This window comes from Odocoileus virginianus, chromosome 18, assembly GCF_023699985.2.
Source record: "Odocoileus virginianus isolate 20LAN1187 ecotype Illinois chromosome 18, Ovbor_1.2, whole genome shotgun sequence".
NCBI lineage: Eukaryota > Metazoa > Chordata > Mammalia > Artiodactyla > Cervidae > Odocoileus > Odocoileus virginianus.
This window is the reverse complement of record NC_069691.1, coordinates 22,380,707-22,394,051: the sequence shown is the minus strand read 5'-3', so window position 1 is coordinate 22,394,051 and position 13,345 is coordinate 22,380,707. Positions and strand designations below refer to the sequence as shown.

At 39.9% G+C, this 13,345-nt stretch overlaps 1 protein-coding gene across 2 annotated transcripts in view; it reads right to left on the bottom strand.

Annotated features, from left to right (window-relative positions):
* Positions 1–2,220: 2,220 nt before the first annotated feature.
* PDCD1LG2 (programmed cell death 1 ligand 2) overlaps positions 2,221–13,345 on the bottom strand; it is a 57,870-nt gene continuing 46,745 nt past the window's right edge. For both annotated transcript variants that reach the window (XM_020904551.2, XM_070480444.1), the window contains one exon: positions 2,221–3,525. In XM_020904551.2, coding sequence (XP_020760210.2) covers positions 3,520–3,525 — 6 coding nt within the window. In that variant the 3' untranslated portion in view covers positions 2,221–3,519. The remainder of the gene's footprint in view (positions 3,526–13,345) is intronic.

The following is a 13,345-nucleotide window of genomic DNA, read 5'->3' as shown; positions in this document are numbered from 1 at the left end:
GCTGGATGATGGTGTCATAGGTGATTTTTGCTTGTTTGGCCTTTCTTAAGTCCTCAAACTCTCCCAAATGCTGTTTTTGCTTTCTTTGTAAAAGGGAATTTTTTTTTTAAAGACTTAGAACTCATTTAGCTCTTCTTCTTTGAGGATTACCATTGTACAACTTTCTGGCCAATCATATTAAGGTCATGGTAAGTAAGAACGTTAAGTGTAGCCACTCTGTCCAGTGTTGTAATGAGTTTCAGAGCCAGTCATGCATGCGGCATTGATCACACACAAGATACTGCAGGAATGACAAAATCTCACTCTTTCTCTGCCCTCTAAGAGCATGTAGTCTAAGGGGACGATATAAAATGTGCTCAAATCCTCATGATTCAAAACTGAAAAAAGACAACTGTTTCAGAGAGGGACAAAGAAAACACTGCTCCGCTCAAAGTAAAGAGAGCTCATATTCAGCAGGGGAAAAAAAACCAAAACAGAAAATATTCACTGGCAGAACTGGCATCTAAAGAAAGCATAGGGTTTTGTGAAGGCAAATTGAGGCCCCAGAAAAGAGGTGTTCTGGGTGCAGGGGACAGCACAAGGCATGCTGGAGGACTGGACGGCCCCTTGACTTAGCTGGGGTATGTGGCTGTACAGGAGAGCTTGGGGACAAAACCTCTTGGCTGGAAATCCTTGGAGCACAGCTCACTTCTCCCTTAGGGTTAGGATTTAGGAGAAATATCCTGCAGACAACTAGCTTAACAGTGTCCAGACATTGCCCATTTAGCAAGAAATAGTGGCTGGTACATAGGGGAATTACCAGTGGTACTTGTCATTTAACAGGTACTTACCATGTGCTGTACATGCTAAGTTCCTGATAAAGGAAGATGCTAACTGCCTTTTTTATATTACAGTTGGGCCTTCATATTGAGTTTCCACATCCAACTGAGGATTGAAAATATCAGAAAAGAATTGCAGAAAATTCCAAAAAGCAAAACTTAAATATGCTGTTCAACTATTACATAACATTTATATTGTAGTTACAACTATTTTACTTAAGCACTTACACTGATTGGGTCTTATAAGTAATCTGCAGATGATTTAAAGTATATGGGAGAACATGAATAGATTACACAAAAATATGGCACCATTTTATATAAGGGACTTGAGCATCCACAGATTTGGTATCCAAGGGGGTCCTGGAGCCAGTTCCCTGCAGATACCGAGGGAGGACTGTACTCATCTTTTAGATAAGGAAACTGAGGCTTAGAGATCAGATGATATGTGCAAAGTTGTGTAATTCATATACAGTTGAGGTGGGTTTGGAATCTCTGACATCAGAGCCTGTCTTCTACCTCCTGTAGTGCCTGTTTGGAAACAGTAAGAGTGAAATTAATTCTAGACCAGGAAGAAGGACTACAGGGTGTATGTAACCAGTAAAATTCTACCTTAAATCCCATCCAGTAGGAAATAAGGACACATGGTGGGGTGTAATGAATACGGTTCCATTGTTCTAGTTCTATCCTTTCCAAGCTAACCAGGCAGCCTTAACCAAATTTCTTAACCTCTCTGTGCCTCAGTTTCCTTATCTTTAAAATGGAGACATAAATAGTGCCTTTCTTAGTGGGTTTTGAGAGAATTCATTTTAATAATATGTATAAAGTGCTAGACAACCTCAGTAGGAAGTACTTGGTAAATGTTAATCATTATGGTTGTTAGGCTGTAGTGCAGAGCATTTCTCACACTAGGACACAATGCCTAGTGGTCTTCCCCAAAGAACCCTGAATTTTGGGATACTGGAGCTAGGGAGCCCTGTCCCAATTTGGTGTTTAAGAAAATAACCCTGATCTAGGACTAAAGATGGTGGTATTTTGACAGAAGCCATTATTCCACCAGGTTCCTATAGAGTTAGATATTACCACCCAAAGATGCAGCAAGCCAATCACATATCAGTGGAGATGTGCAGCCCACATGGACAGACCTGCTTCCTCAGGGAGAAGGTCCTGTCTGCCTGCTCTGACCTCTGCACAATTAGGAGGTGCTGCTTCCCCAGCAGGGGCCCCAGACCAACACACGGGACCTGGGAGACAGCCATGGGACCCTGCCCTTCTAAATAAGGCATTCGAGTGTGCTGCAAAGACTTTTACACCTATGGGAGCCAACTGGCCTGATGAAATATTAAACTCACTGACCTGGATGGGCCCTGAGGAAACCACTTAGCCAAAAGCAGAACATCTGGAACATTTTGAAGAACTGAGTTTTATTCTTCAATGGTATTCTTTGATTTTGAACAGAAGAAACTGAGATGTTACATAATTGTCTGTTACTTTCACCCCCCTTCATTCTCATTAACCTAAAATTATTCTCAGTCTGTGCATCAGTTAAAAGAGTTTGCTTGAAGCCCATTCATCATCTGTTATGCTTGATAATGTTTACATTTGGATAGTTCATAGGTTAGCTAATGCCTTGAATGTTCTAGCACAAAGGCCATGAGCATGATCAGCCTGATGGACCACATCCAGCTACCCTCCTCCTTGACACGTGATAATGGAGTCCCATAGGATTTCTAGTACTGATCATCAGAGGCCATGGCTAGTGGCCATCACTCTATCAGACCTGGAAACTGAGCTACTGAAAGGTTAAGTTTAGAGTCAAAGAGAAGGCTAGGAAAGGAGCCTTAGTTTGGTGCTTTGACCATTATAGCTACTCAACTGAAATTTTTGCAGAAATAGCATATTAGTATGACAAAACTCAAAATGTGTATGATTGGCTTCCAAGGTTAAGAAGACAGGATTTTTTGAAGGAAAGATGTAGTTTGCATTTGCTTTTAAAATACCATTCAACACAGTGCCATTACAAGTTAAAATCAATGCTTTGTGATTTAGATCTCAGAAAAATACTCAATGGCTTTTCTCCACAATCTGTAGTTGACCACTCTGTGTACTTCAATGCTTAAACACTTCATTAAAACAACTCAGATGTTTTCTGGCTTCCTGTAAACCATAAAACATGTCAATTATGGCTTGACTTTGTATAAAGTCCTGTCTGTGAACTCACAGTCTCAACAGGCTTTTTCAGTATCCAGAGGAAACTACACATAAAAATAACTCTACTGGCAATCTTCTGTCCATTTCTGTAACTGGAAACTTCTACTTGTCTCTGCTTCTGGAAACTGCTTTGAAAACTTAAGGGGAAATAATTCCCTCTGTTTCCAGTCTGGAAAAAAGAAAGAGCCAGAGGACCCTCAGTGGGGTCCAGGATCCAGTGCGGTTGTTTTCTAAAGTGCAGTAGTGTGTGCATGGGGCCACGGGCTGTGGGGGAAGGAGCCCAGATCAGTGGAGGGGCAGTTGCCTGACTTTCCGTTACACGGTGGTAGTGCTGCCTAGTCGTGCTGCAGTCTCTAGAATAAAGTGCTGGTTTATACAAAGACATTTGAAAAGTACGAACAAGAAGTTCTGCAGGCCAGGGGATTCTTGCTCAGAGTCTAGAAGTTTCTTGAGGTTGTCCTATCAGGTCAGCCCAGCTCCTGAGATCACAGGTTCAAATCTGGAGAGAAAAGTTCACAAACAGAAAAATCATTTTTCTGACTAGAAAATATACAAACTCTCAAAGTCTGATTGGAGTGAGAAAATTGGAGTTAAAAAAAAAAGCTCAAAAGGCAGCAGGGCTTAAAGCTTTCTTTCCACCCCCTCGACCATTTGCCCTAGTCCAAATCTTTAGTTTCTCTCCCCAGACTGATAGCAAGAAGCTTCTCTCCTCTGTTCTCTGAGCTGCAGGCAGCTGAGCAATACTGGAGCAAAGTTCAAGGGGCTTCTCTATTCAGACCTTTGAGTTCCCCATTGTGTCAGATATTTCTGCTTATTCCTGGAGATGCATTTTCCTCCACCCTGCTCAGCCTGTGCACATCCTAGGACTGCATCACTGGCCTCTCTTTCCTCTGGTTTCCATTCCATTTTTTTCCCTCAAGTCTCGGAGAGGAGATTGCATGGGATAGGAGAGTAAGGTTGGGAGATCTCTTCTTCAGTCACCTCCTGGACAGGCTGCAGGTTCGTTTTGTCCCTCCGTTAAAGCCTACAGCTCTGTGGTCTGCCCTTTCCTCCTGCAGTTCTCACCAGGCTTCTGGAACTGCTCCCTTCCCTTTCCCCTTCAGTCTGAGGATATTGGGCCCCCTGAGACCAGCAAGAGCAGGGGCCAGTGTCCATCTGTATCCTTATCATATCCTTTCATAATGAGTGGATAAAACATGTGCACTATTTTCCTGAGCCCTGTGAACAGCTCTAGCAAATTAGTTGAACCCAAGAAGAAGGTCGTGAGGACCTCAGATTTATAGCTGATTGGTCAGAAGTACAGGTGACAACCTGAATGTGTACCTGGCATCTGAAGTGGAGTGGGAGCACTCCTGGGACCTGAGCCTTTAACCTGTGGAGTCTCATGCTCTTACCGGTTAGTGTCAGAGCTGAGTTACATTGTAGGACACTCACCGTGTGATGCAGAGAATGGTTTGATGTGGGGAAAACGTCCACACATCTGGTGTCAGATATGCTTGAGTTTGACAGTAGTATGAGAGTAAAAGAGGAATATAGCAGGAAGACTCAATTTTTTTCCTACTCAAAATATATATGTGTATGTATATTAAGGGTTATAAAAAAAAAGAAGAAAAAAAATTAGAACCATTGGCATAGGAAAAAGAAAAGGAGACATGTCCATGTTGCTATAATAGAATGCCAAAGCTGTGGTTGGTTCTCTGGTGGAAGTTCTTAGAGGAAATACAAGAGACCCAAGTAAAAAAACAAAACAAAACAAAATGCAGACATTGGACCAATTACTATATAGGTATATATAGAAAGCTGGCCTCATATTTTAATATAAGGTATATAGAAGTATATAGAGGTATACAGAAAGAAGTATACAGAGGTATATAGAAAACTGGCCTCATATTTTAATCTTAATCCAAACTATGGCAATGAGAGCAGTTTTTTGAGTGCCTCATCTCTAATACTTCATTGTAAGACTCTTAGATGACTAATGTGCTTAAGTCATTTTTAAAATTCTTCCATGGCCTACCTGACACAGAGTCTTGCAAACAGCAAACACAATACATGGTTGAGAGTGAATGCATAAATAAATAGTGTTACACTGGGGATCACAAGATCTTTTAAATTTTTTTGTCATTATTTCATCAATAAAGTCACTTAACATGCCTTAAATGCAATCTCATGATCTCTAAAGTAGAGAAGTCAAGCTGCATGGTCTGGATGATCTAATAACTCATGACTTGGATGATTAGAATAACTTTTTTTTTTTTTAAGGAAGCGTGACACCTATCTGGCCATAGCAAACACCCTCTTCCAACAACACAAGAGAAAACTCTACACATGGACATCACCAGATGGTCAAAACTGAAATCAGATTGATTATATTCTTTGCAGCCAAAGATGGAGAAGCTCTATAGAGTCAGCAAAAATAAGACCAGGAGCTGACTGTGGCTCAGGTCATGAACTCCTTATTGTCAAATTCAGACTTAAATTGAAGAAAGTGGGGAAAACCACTAGACTATTCAGGTATGACGTATATCAAACCCTTTATGATTATACAGTGGAAGTGACAAATAGATTCAAGGGATTAGATCTGATAGAAAGAGTGCCTGAAGAACTTTGGATGGAGGTTCGTGACATGGTACAGGTGGCAGGGATCAAGACCATCCACAAGAAAAAGAAATGCAAAAAGGCAAAATGACTGTCTGATGAGGCCTTACAAATAGCTGTGAAAAGAAGATAAACGAAAGGCAAAGGAGAAAAGGAAAGATATACCCATTTGAATGCAGAGTTCCAAAGAATAGCAAGGAGAGATAAGAAAGCCTTTCTTAGTGATCAATGCAAAGAAACAGAGGGAAACAATAGAATGGAAAAGACTAGAGATCTTTTCAAGAAAATTAGAGATATCAAGGGAACATTTCATGCAAAGATGGGCACAATAAAGGACAGAAATGGTATGGAGCTAACAGAAGCACACGCTATTAAGAGGAGGTGGCAAGAATACACAGAAGAACTATACAGAAAAGATCTTCATGACCCAGATAATCACAATGTGTGATCACTCACCTGCAGCCAGACACCCTGGAATGTGAAGTCAAGTGGGCCTCAGGAAGCATCACTAAGAACAAAGCTAGTGGAGGTGATGGAATTCCAGTTGAGCTCTTTCAAATCCTAAAAGATGATGTTGTGAAAGTGCTGCACTCAATATGTCAGCAAATTTGGAAAGCTCAGCAGTGGCCATGGGACTGGAAAAGGTCAGTTTTCCTTCCAGTCCCAAAGAAAGGCAATGCCAAAGAATGCTCAAACTAATGAACAATTGCACTCATCTCACAAGCTACCAAAGTAATGCTCAAAATTCTCCAAGCCAGGCTTCAATAGTACGTGAACTGTGAACTTCAAGATGTTCAAGCTGGATTTAGAAAAGGCAGAGGAACCAGATATCAAATTGCCAACAACTGCTGGATTAACAAAAAAGCAAGAGAGTTTCAGAAAAACATCTACTTCTGCTTTACCAACTATGCCAAAGACTTTGACTGTGTGAATCACAACAGACTGTGGAAAATTCTTCAAGATATGGGAATACCAGACCACCTGACCTGCCTCCTGAGAAATCTGTATGCAGGTCAAGAAGTAACACTTAGAACCGGACATGGAACAAGAGAGTGGTTCCAAACCGGAAAGGAGTACATCAACGGTGTATATAGTCACCCTGCTTATTTAACTTATATGCAGAGTACATTATGAGAAATGCTGGACTGGATGAAGCACAAGCTGGAATCAAGACTGTCAGGAGAAATATCAATAACCTCAGACATGCAGATGATACCATACTTATGGCAGAAAGCAAAGAAGAACTAAAGTACCTCTTGATGAAAGTGAAAGAGTGAAAAAGTTGGCTTAAAACTCAACATTCAGAAAACCAAGACCATGGCATCTGATCCCACCACTTCATGGGAAATAGATGAGTAATCAATGGAAACAGTGACAGACTTTATTTTGGGGGGCTCCAAAATCACTGCAGATGGTGACTGCAGCCATGAAATTAAAAGACGCTTGCTTCTTGGAAGAAAAGTTATGACCAACCTAGACAGCATATTAAAAAACAGAGACATTACTTTGCCAGCAAAGGTCCGTCTAGTCAAAGCTTTGGTTTTTCCAGTAATCATGTATGGATGTGAGAGTTGGACCATACAGAAAGCTGATAGCCGAAGAATTGATGTTTTTGAACTGTGGTATTGGAGAAGACTCTTGAGAGTCCCTTGGACAGCAAGGAGGTCCAACCAGTCCATCCTAAAGGAAATCAGTCCTGAATATTCGTCAGACAGACTGATGCTGAAGCTGAAGCTCCAATCCTTTGGCCACCTGATGTGAAGAACTGACTCATTGGAAAAGACCCTGAGGCTGGGAAAGATGGATGGCAGGAGGAAAAGGGGAAGACATAGGATGAGATGGTTGGATGGCATTACTGACTCAATGGACATGAGTTTAAGGAAGCTCCGGGAGTTGGCAATGGACAGGGCGGCCTGGTGTGCTGCAGTCCATGGGGTTGCAAAGAGTCGGACATGACTGAGTGACTGAACTGAACTGAGCTGAACTGATACATATCTATGGTATCAGAATTCAGTTCTAATCGACCAGTCATATCCGATTCTTGGTGGTTACACTAAAGTTATACTGGTTGACAGCTTGTTTGCCTGCAGAACAAAAAGCCAGGGGCCTGAATAGCCCCACAAGTGAGTCAAGTTAGCTGCAAGGAGAAATTCCACAAATGGAAAGAGTAGTATACCACAGAAAAGGATTCAGGAAGTCTGGACTAGGACTTCCATCATTAAGTTATAACATAACCTTGTGCAAGTTACCTTGTCTGTTACATCTTTGCAGTATGTGTCCATTCCTTCTAGGTTGCCTGAGCTCGGAATCTGTAAGAGGTAGCTAAGACACTGATAAATGTCCTTGAAAGGGAGTAAAAGCATTTCCCTCCCAAAAGTTGAGAAGGACCCTATGAAGAGCTCTACATACTGCATTTGACTACTGAGACATAGAGAGATGAGTGGGGGATGGTTAACATGGCTCAAAAAACTCCTTTCTTCATCTAACAGGCACCCCTGGGTACTTAAAACAGTGACACATTGGGGAATTTAAAAATGTATTAAGGTACAAACAGAAATCAGGAAAAATGAGGAAAATAATATGAGGTTCCATCACACAATGATAATTATTATGGACATTTTTTATGATTATGAGCAGTTTAATGTTTTTATTTTTAATGTTTTATGTTTTTGTCTTCATTTTTGGGGGAGAAAGCAGGTGTGGTGGGTATATTAAAAACTTTTTTTAAATAGAGAACTAATTATATGGTGAATATATCCTTATACTTTATCCTTTTTTCTTTTTTTATATAGAAAGCATTTTTCCTCAGAAAAAGAATGTTAAATGGTAACATACGGTCTATTGTTTCCCTGTTGTATCAGTCAGGATAGACTAGATTATGCTGCAGTAACAAACAACTCTTAAATCTCAATATAATAAATAAAGGTTTATTCTTGCTCATGTTCCATGCCCACCAAGAGTCAGCCGGGCACCCTGTTATTTGTTGTTACTCAGAAACCCAGGCTGGTGTAGAAATCACTACCTTGAATGTTTCAGATGAAAACAGAAAACACAGCAAAGCACAGGCTAGTTATTATATATTCTACCCCAAAGTAACACACATCACTTATGCTTACATTTAGTTGATCAAAGCAAGTTATATGACCACACTTACAACCTAATTAATCACAGAGAAGTGCAATCCTATTGTGTACACAAGAGCAAGAGATCTAGAAATGTGTGAAATAACACTGATGACTACCACATTCACCATGGAGAAGGATGGGAAAGGGCCATCTCCTTGGCTACATTTAGTTTTATCTGAGTTTTTAATTTAATAATATTAAGGTTAAGGCCTTGAAGGCCCATCCTGGGTGACTGAGAAGTCTGGATTTTCACAACAATAGGAACAGGCATTACCTTTCCCAGCATTCCCTAGAAAGTTAGGGGTAGAAACATGGAGTGGAAAACCCAGCCCAGAGCAGCTGTTACTTGAATTACTGAGCCCTTCTGGACACTCTCACAATAATCAGGCCTCACTCAGTCCCTGGTCAGTGAGGCAAAACCAGCAAGCTCTTCCTTTCTTAGGTGGGAAGCAAGAATAATCATTTGAATAAGAAGTATGTGTGACATATATCTCAATGTTCACAGAAGCACTATTTACAATAAACAGATGAATGGATTAAGAAGATACAGTGTGTGTGAGTGTGTGTATACACACACACAATGGAATATGAGCCATAAAAAGAATGAAATGTTGCCATTTGCAGCAACTTGGATGGACCCAGAAAATATTATACTTAATGAAGTAAGCCAAAGAAAGACAAATATCTTATGATATCACTTACAAGTGGAATCCAAAAAAAAAAAAAAATGAACTTATTTACAACACAGACTTATAGACTTAGAAAACAAACATGATTACCAAAGGGGCAGGAGCGAGGGATAAGTTAAGAGCATGGGATTAAGAGATACTACCATATATAAAATAAACAACAAGGATTTACTGTACAGCACAGGGAACTATATTCAGTGTCTTATAATAACCTACAATGGAAAAGAATCTGAAAAACTATATATGTATTACTGAATCATTTTATTGTACAACTGAAACTAGCACAATACTGTAAATCAACTATACTTCAATAAAAATTAAAATTAAAGAAATGAAATTAAATATGTCCAAAGGACATGCCCAGAGCAAGTCCCAAGACTTCATCTTCTGAGATGATAATGAGTAAGAATATGAAGGCCCAGGATTGCTCCTGGAAAGCCTAGAACCTAACACTGTCCCCCAGTGGTGGCTTTTGGGGGTGAGGCAGAGCTAGCGTGGCAGTGAACTGTGTGTCGGAGAGTGAGAGGCTGGCTCGGCCTAAGAACTTCCAGTGGGCTCTGTCCTCAGACTTCATGAAGCTGACATAGGAGTGGGGGTGACATTGTATCACTTAGCACAGGAAGAAGTATTTGGTTGGCCAAAAAGTTCATTCAGGTTTTTCCATATCTTACAAAAAACCCTGAACGAACTTTTTGACCAACCCATTACATTTACTGTGAAAGAAGGTGCAAAGCCTGGGAGAACCTCTAGGTCAGGAGACAGCAAACATTTTCTGTAAAGGGCCAGATTATAAAAAATTTAGATTTTTATAGGCTATATGGTCTCTGTTGCAATTACTCAACTCTACCATAAGAAGCAGACAAATCGATGGGAAATTAGGGGGAGGGATAATATGAAAACAGAAAGCATGATTAAGTTTTAATAAAAATTTTGTTTACAGAAACAGGTGGGGATTTGACCTCCTGGCCATGGTTTGCCTACTCATTTTTTTTTAATTGATACACACCAGTGGGTAGGAGAGTGTTAACTGTGGTTGATTCTCATTAATAGGTGCCTACTAAAGTACGACAAATGTTCTAGAAATCATTATAAGTTGTTCTCCTTTGAGCTGGCAAACTCAACTAAAATTAAACAAGATTTTTTAGTAGCAAGCCTGATTTGGTCAAAATCAGTCACTTTCTTTTAAACTGATCATAGAATAAGCTAAAAGAAGTATAGAAAAACAGATAAGAAAGCAGACAAAACCAAATATCTAATAGTTTTATTACCAGTAATATCTCACTTCATTTCATTGACTAAGTAGATATAAAATATGTACACTTAGAAGAAACCAGGAAATAATGCTGTGACCACGCACTTGAGAGTGGTATAGACTGTGTGTACAACGCAGAGGGAAAAACAAAGAGGGCTGAGCTGCAGAGACAGTCTTACAGACTAAGAAAGGGAGTACAGTTTAGTGTATAGGCATGGGCTCTGTACTGGCATACTTGGGTCCAATTTCTGGCCCATGCATTCACTAGTCATACGACCTTGCACAAGTATCTCCTCACCTCTGAGACTGGAGGTGGTGGGGAGGAAGTATATACCTCGTAGGGCTACTGTGAAAATTAAATGTACCTCTAGAGTGTTTAGAACAGTGGTCTGGCATTAAAACAATAATAATGCTAACTTATTATTCTATACGAAGGCAGATCCTACAAGAAGTTTGAGTTTGAGTCAGCAAGAAGGAATGAGGAGGGCATTCCAGGCAGGAGACACAACACGAACAAAGGGGCAAAGGTAAGAATGAGCACGGCTTGGGAACAAGAAAGGGAGAAGGATGGCCTGAAAAGCCATGCAAAAGAGCTCAAATCTAGTCGAGAGACAGGAGATTGGCCTGATGATGAAAACAGTGTAGGGGGAATCAGGTCTTGCAGTGTGTGCTGCTCCGTTCAAGGGGACTTCCCAAAGCTATCTATACACAGCTATACATATCTATCTATAGTTCTCATTGGGTATTGGCAATGAAACAAGATATTAGATAAGTCAAATCCAGCTCTTATAATTTGTTCATTTTACTGAGAAGTAAAAAATTTTTTTTCAAAAAATTTGTTTGACTTTATCAAGTAATTTCTTGACTACAAGTTTGGGTTTTTTTTTACCCCTCTAGATCTACTCAGATATTCATTACTTCAAAATATACAAAGTAGTAGATTCTGATGTCACAGATGCCTTTTGTTACTGAATGGTTGACAGGCAGGGAGTTGAGGGAAAAACATCTTGCTGAAATAAACAAAAAACCCTAAATAGTCTACATGCAAATCTGGAATGGTAGCTGCATGGATGAGCAGGTATTAGACAAAGTCCTGGTCATTTGGACAACTCCAGTGACCAGAAAATAGATGGCCACATACTTGTATTTTCAAAGACTCAAGGAAGTCTGACAAACTGACTTACTCCGGGCAAGACTGTCTCCCTCATTTCTTGATGCCTGTGATGGTTTATTTTATGTTAATTTGGCTAGACTGCTGTGCCCAGCTATTTGGTGAAATGTTAGTCTAGATGTTGCTCTGAAGGTATTTCGTATAATAGATGTAATTAACATTTACCATCAGCTAACTTTAAATAGATTACCTTCCATAATGTGGGTGGGCTTCATCCAAGCAGTTGAAGACCTTAACAGCAATCAGAAGAGGAATTCTGCCTCAAGATTGTAATATAAAAAATCCTACCTGAGTTCCCAACCTGCCAGCCATATAGATTTCATACTTTTCAGGCTAAGAATCTGCCTGTAATGCAAGAGTCATGGGTTTGATCTCTGGGTTGGGCAGATTCCCTGGAGACAGAAATGGCAACTCACTCCAGTATTTTTGCCTGGGAAATCCCATGGACAGAGGAGCCTGGCGGGCTACAGTCCATGGGATCACAAAAGAGTTGGATGTGACTTAGTGGCTAAACAGCAAGTGGTTCTGTGGTTGTTTTTCTGGAGGAGCATGAAGTGCCCCTCATCCCCAGCAACACATTCCAAGTTTTCTTAGCTGTCCAAACACTTGGTCCCAGATCTCTTCTCTTTCTATCCCTCAAATCAGTATTTCCATGTCCTGTTCCCTCTTCTTCCCAGGGGATATTATTCCAAATGTTAAATCAGTTCTCAATAAAGAGTTAATAACTGATGAGCAACTTTTTAGGGAAGAACTTTAAAAAAAGCATCTACTGAAAATCTAACACATTTGTATCTGCTTTGACAAAACCATAATACATTATATTAAATAAAAATAATTTTTCTTTTAATACTTTGCTGGTGATTATCAACCAAGTTCTATATTTTATGCAGCTCTAAACAAGATTAGAAAGACTTCAATCAATCTGAAAATAACTTTGAATGCAATCAAAACAAGTACTAATAGACCATAAAATAATGTCATGTACATATGTGCATGATAAAGATCAATTCCTCAAATAGGTGTTTCTGCCTTCATTACTCAGATTCTAAACTCTTCCCTTACAATATTATGTTTCTAGGAAAGGACTTGAAAACTGATCAACAGGCTCAATTAACCTACAGGCATGTTTTGTCTAGTTTGTTTGCTATTTGAAATACTTTCAGCTAGCATTTAATAATTAAGATGTTTTATATAAAAATCTGGATTTCTATCTTCTCTGGCAATGTAAGGCTAGTGCTAAACTGACAGGGAAAATGCTCTCCAATTTGTCACAATCCCTCCCCTCCCCCACTCCCTATCTGGTTATACTAGACAGTTGTCACTCATTTCATCACTGGCCTGAAGGGCATCTGAGTTTATTACTTCTGTGCTCACATTTTTCACTATTTCTTCCTTATTCTGAGCAGCTGAAGGAGTCACTTATTCAAATATTTTGACCTCATGAAGTTTAGTAAATATTGGGCTTCTCTCATGGGAACTCACCT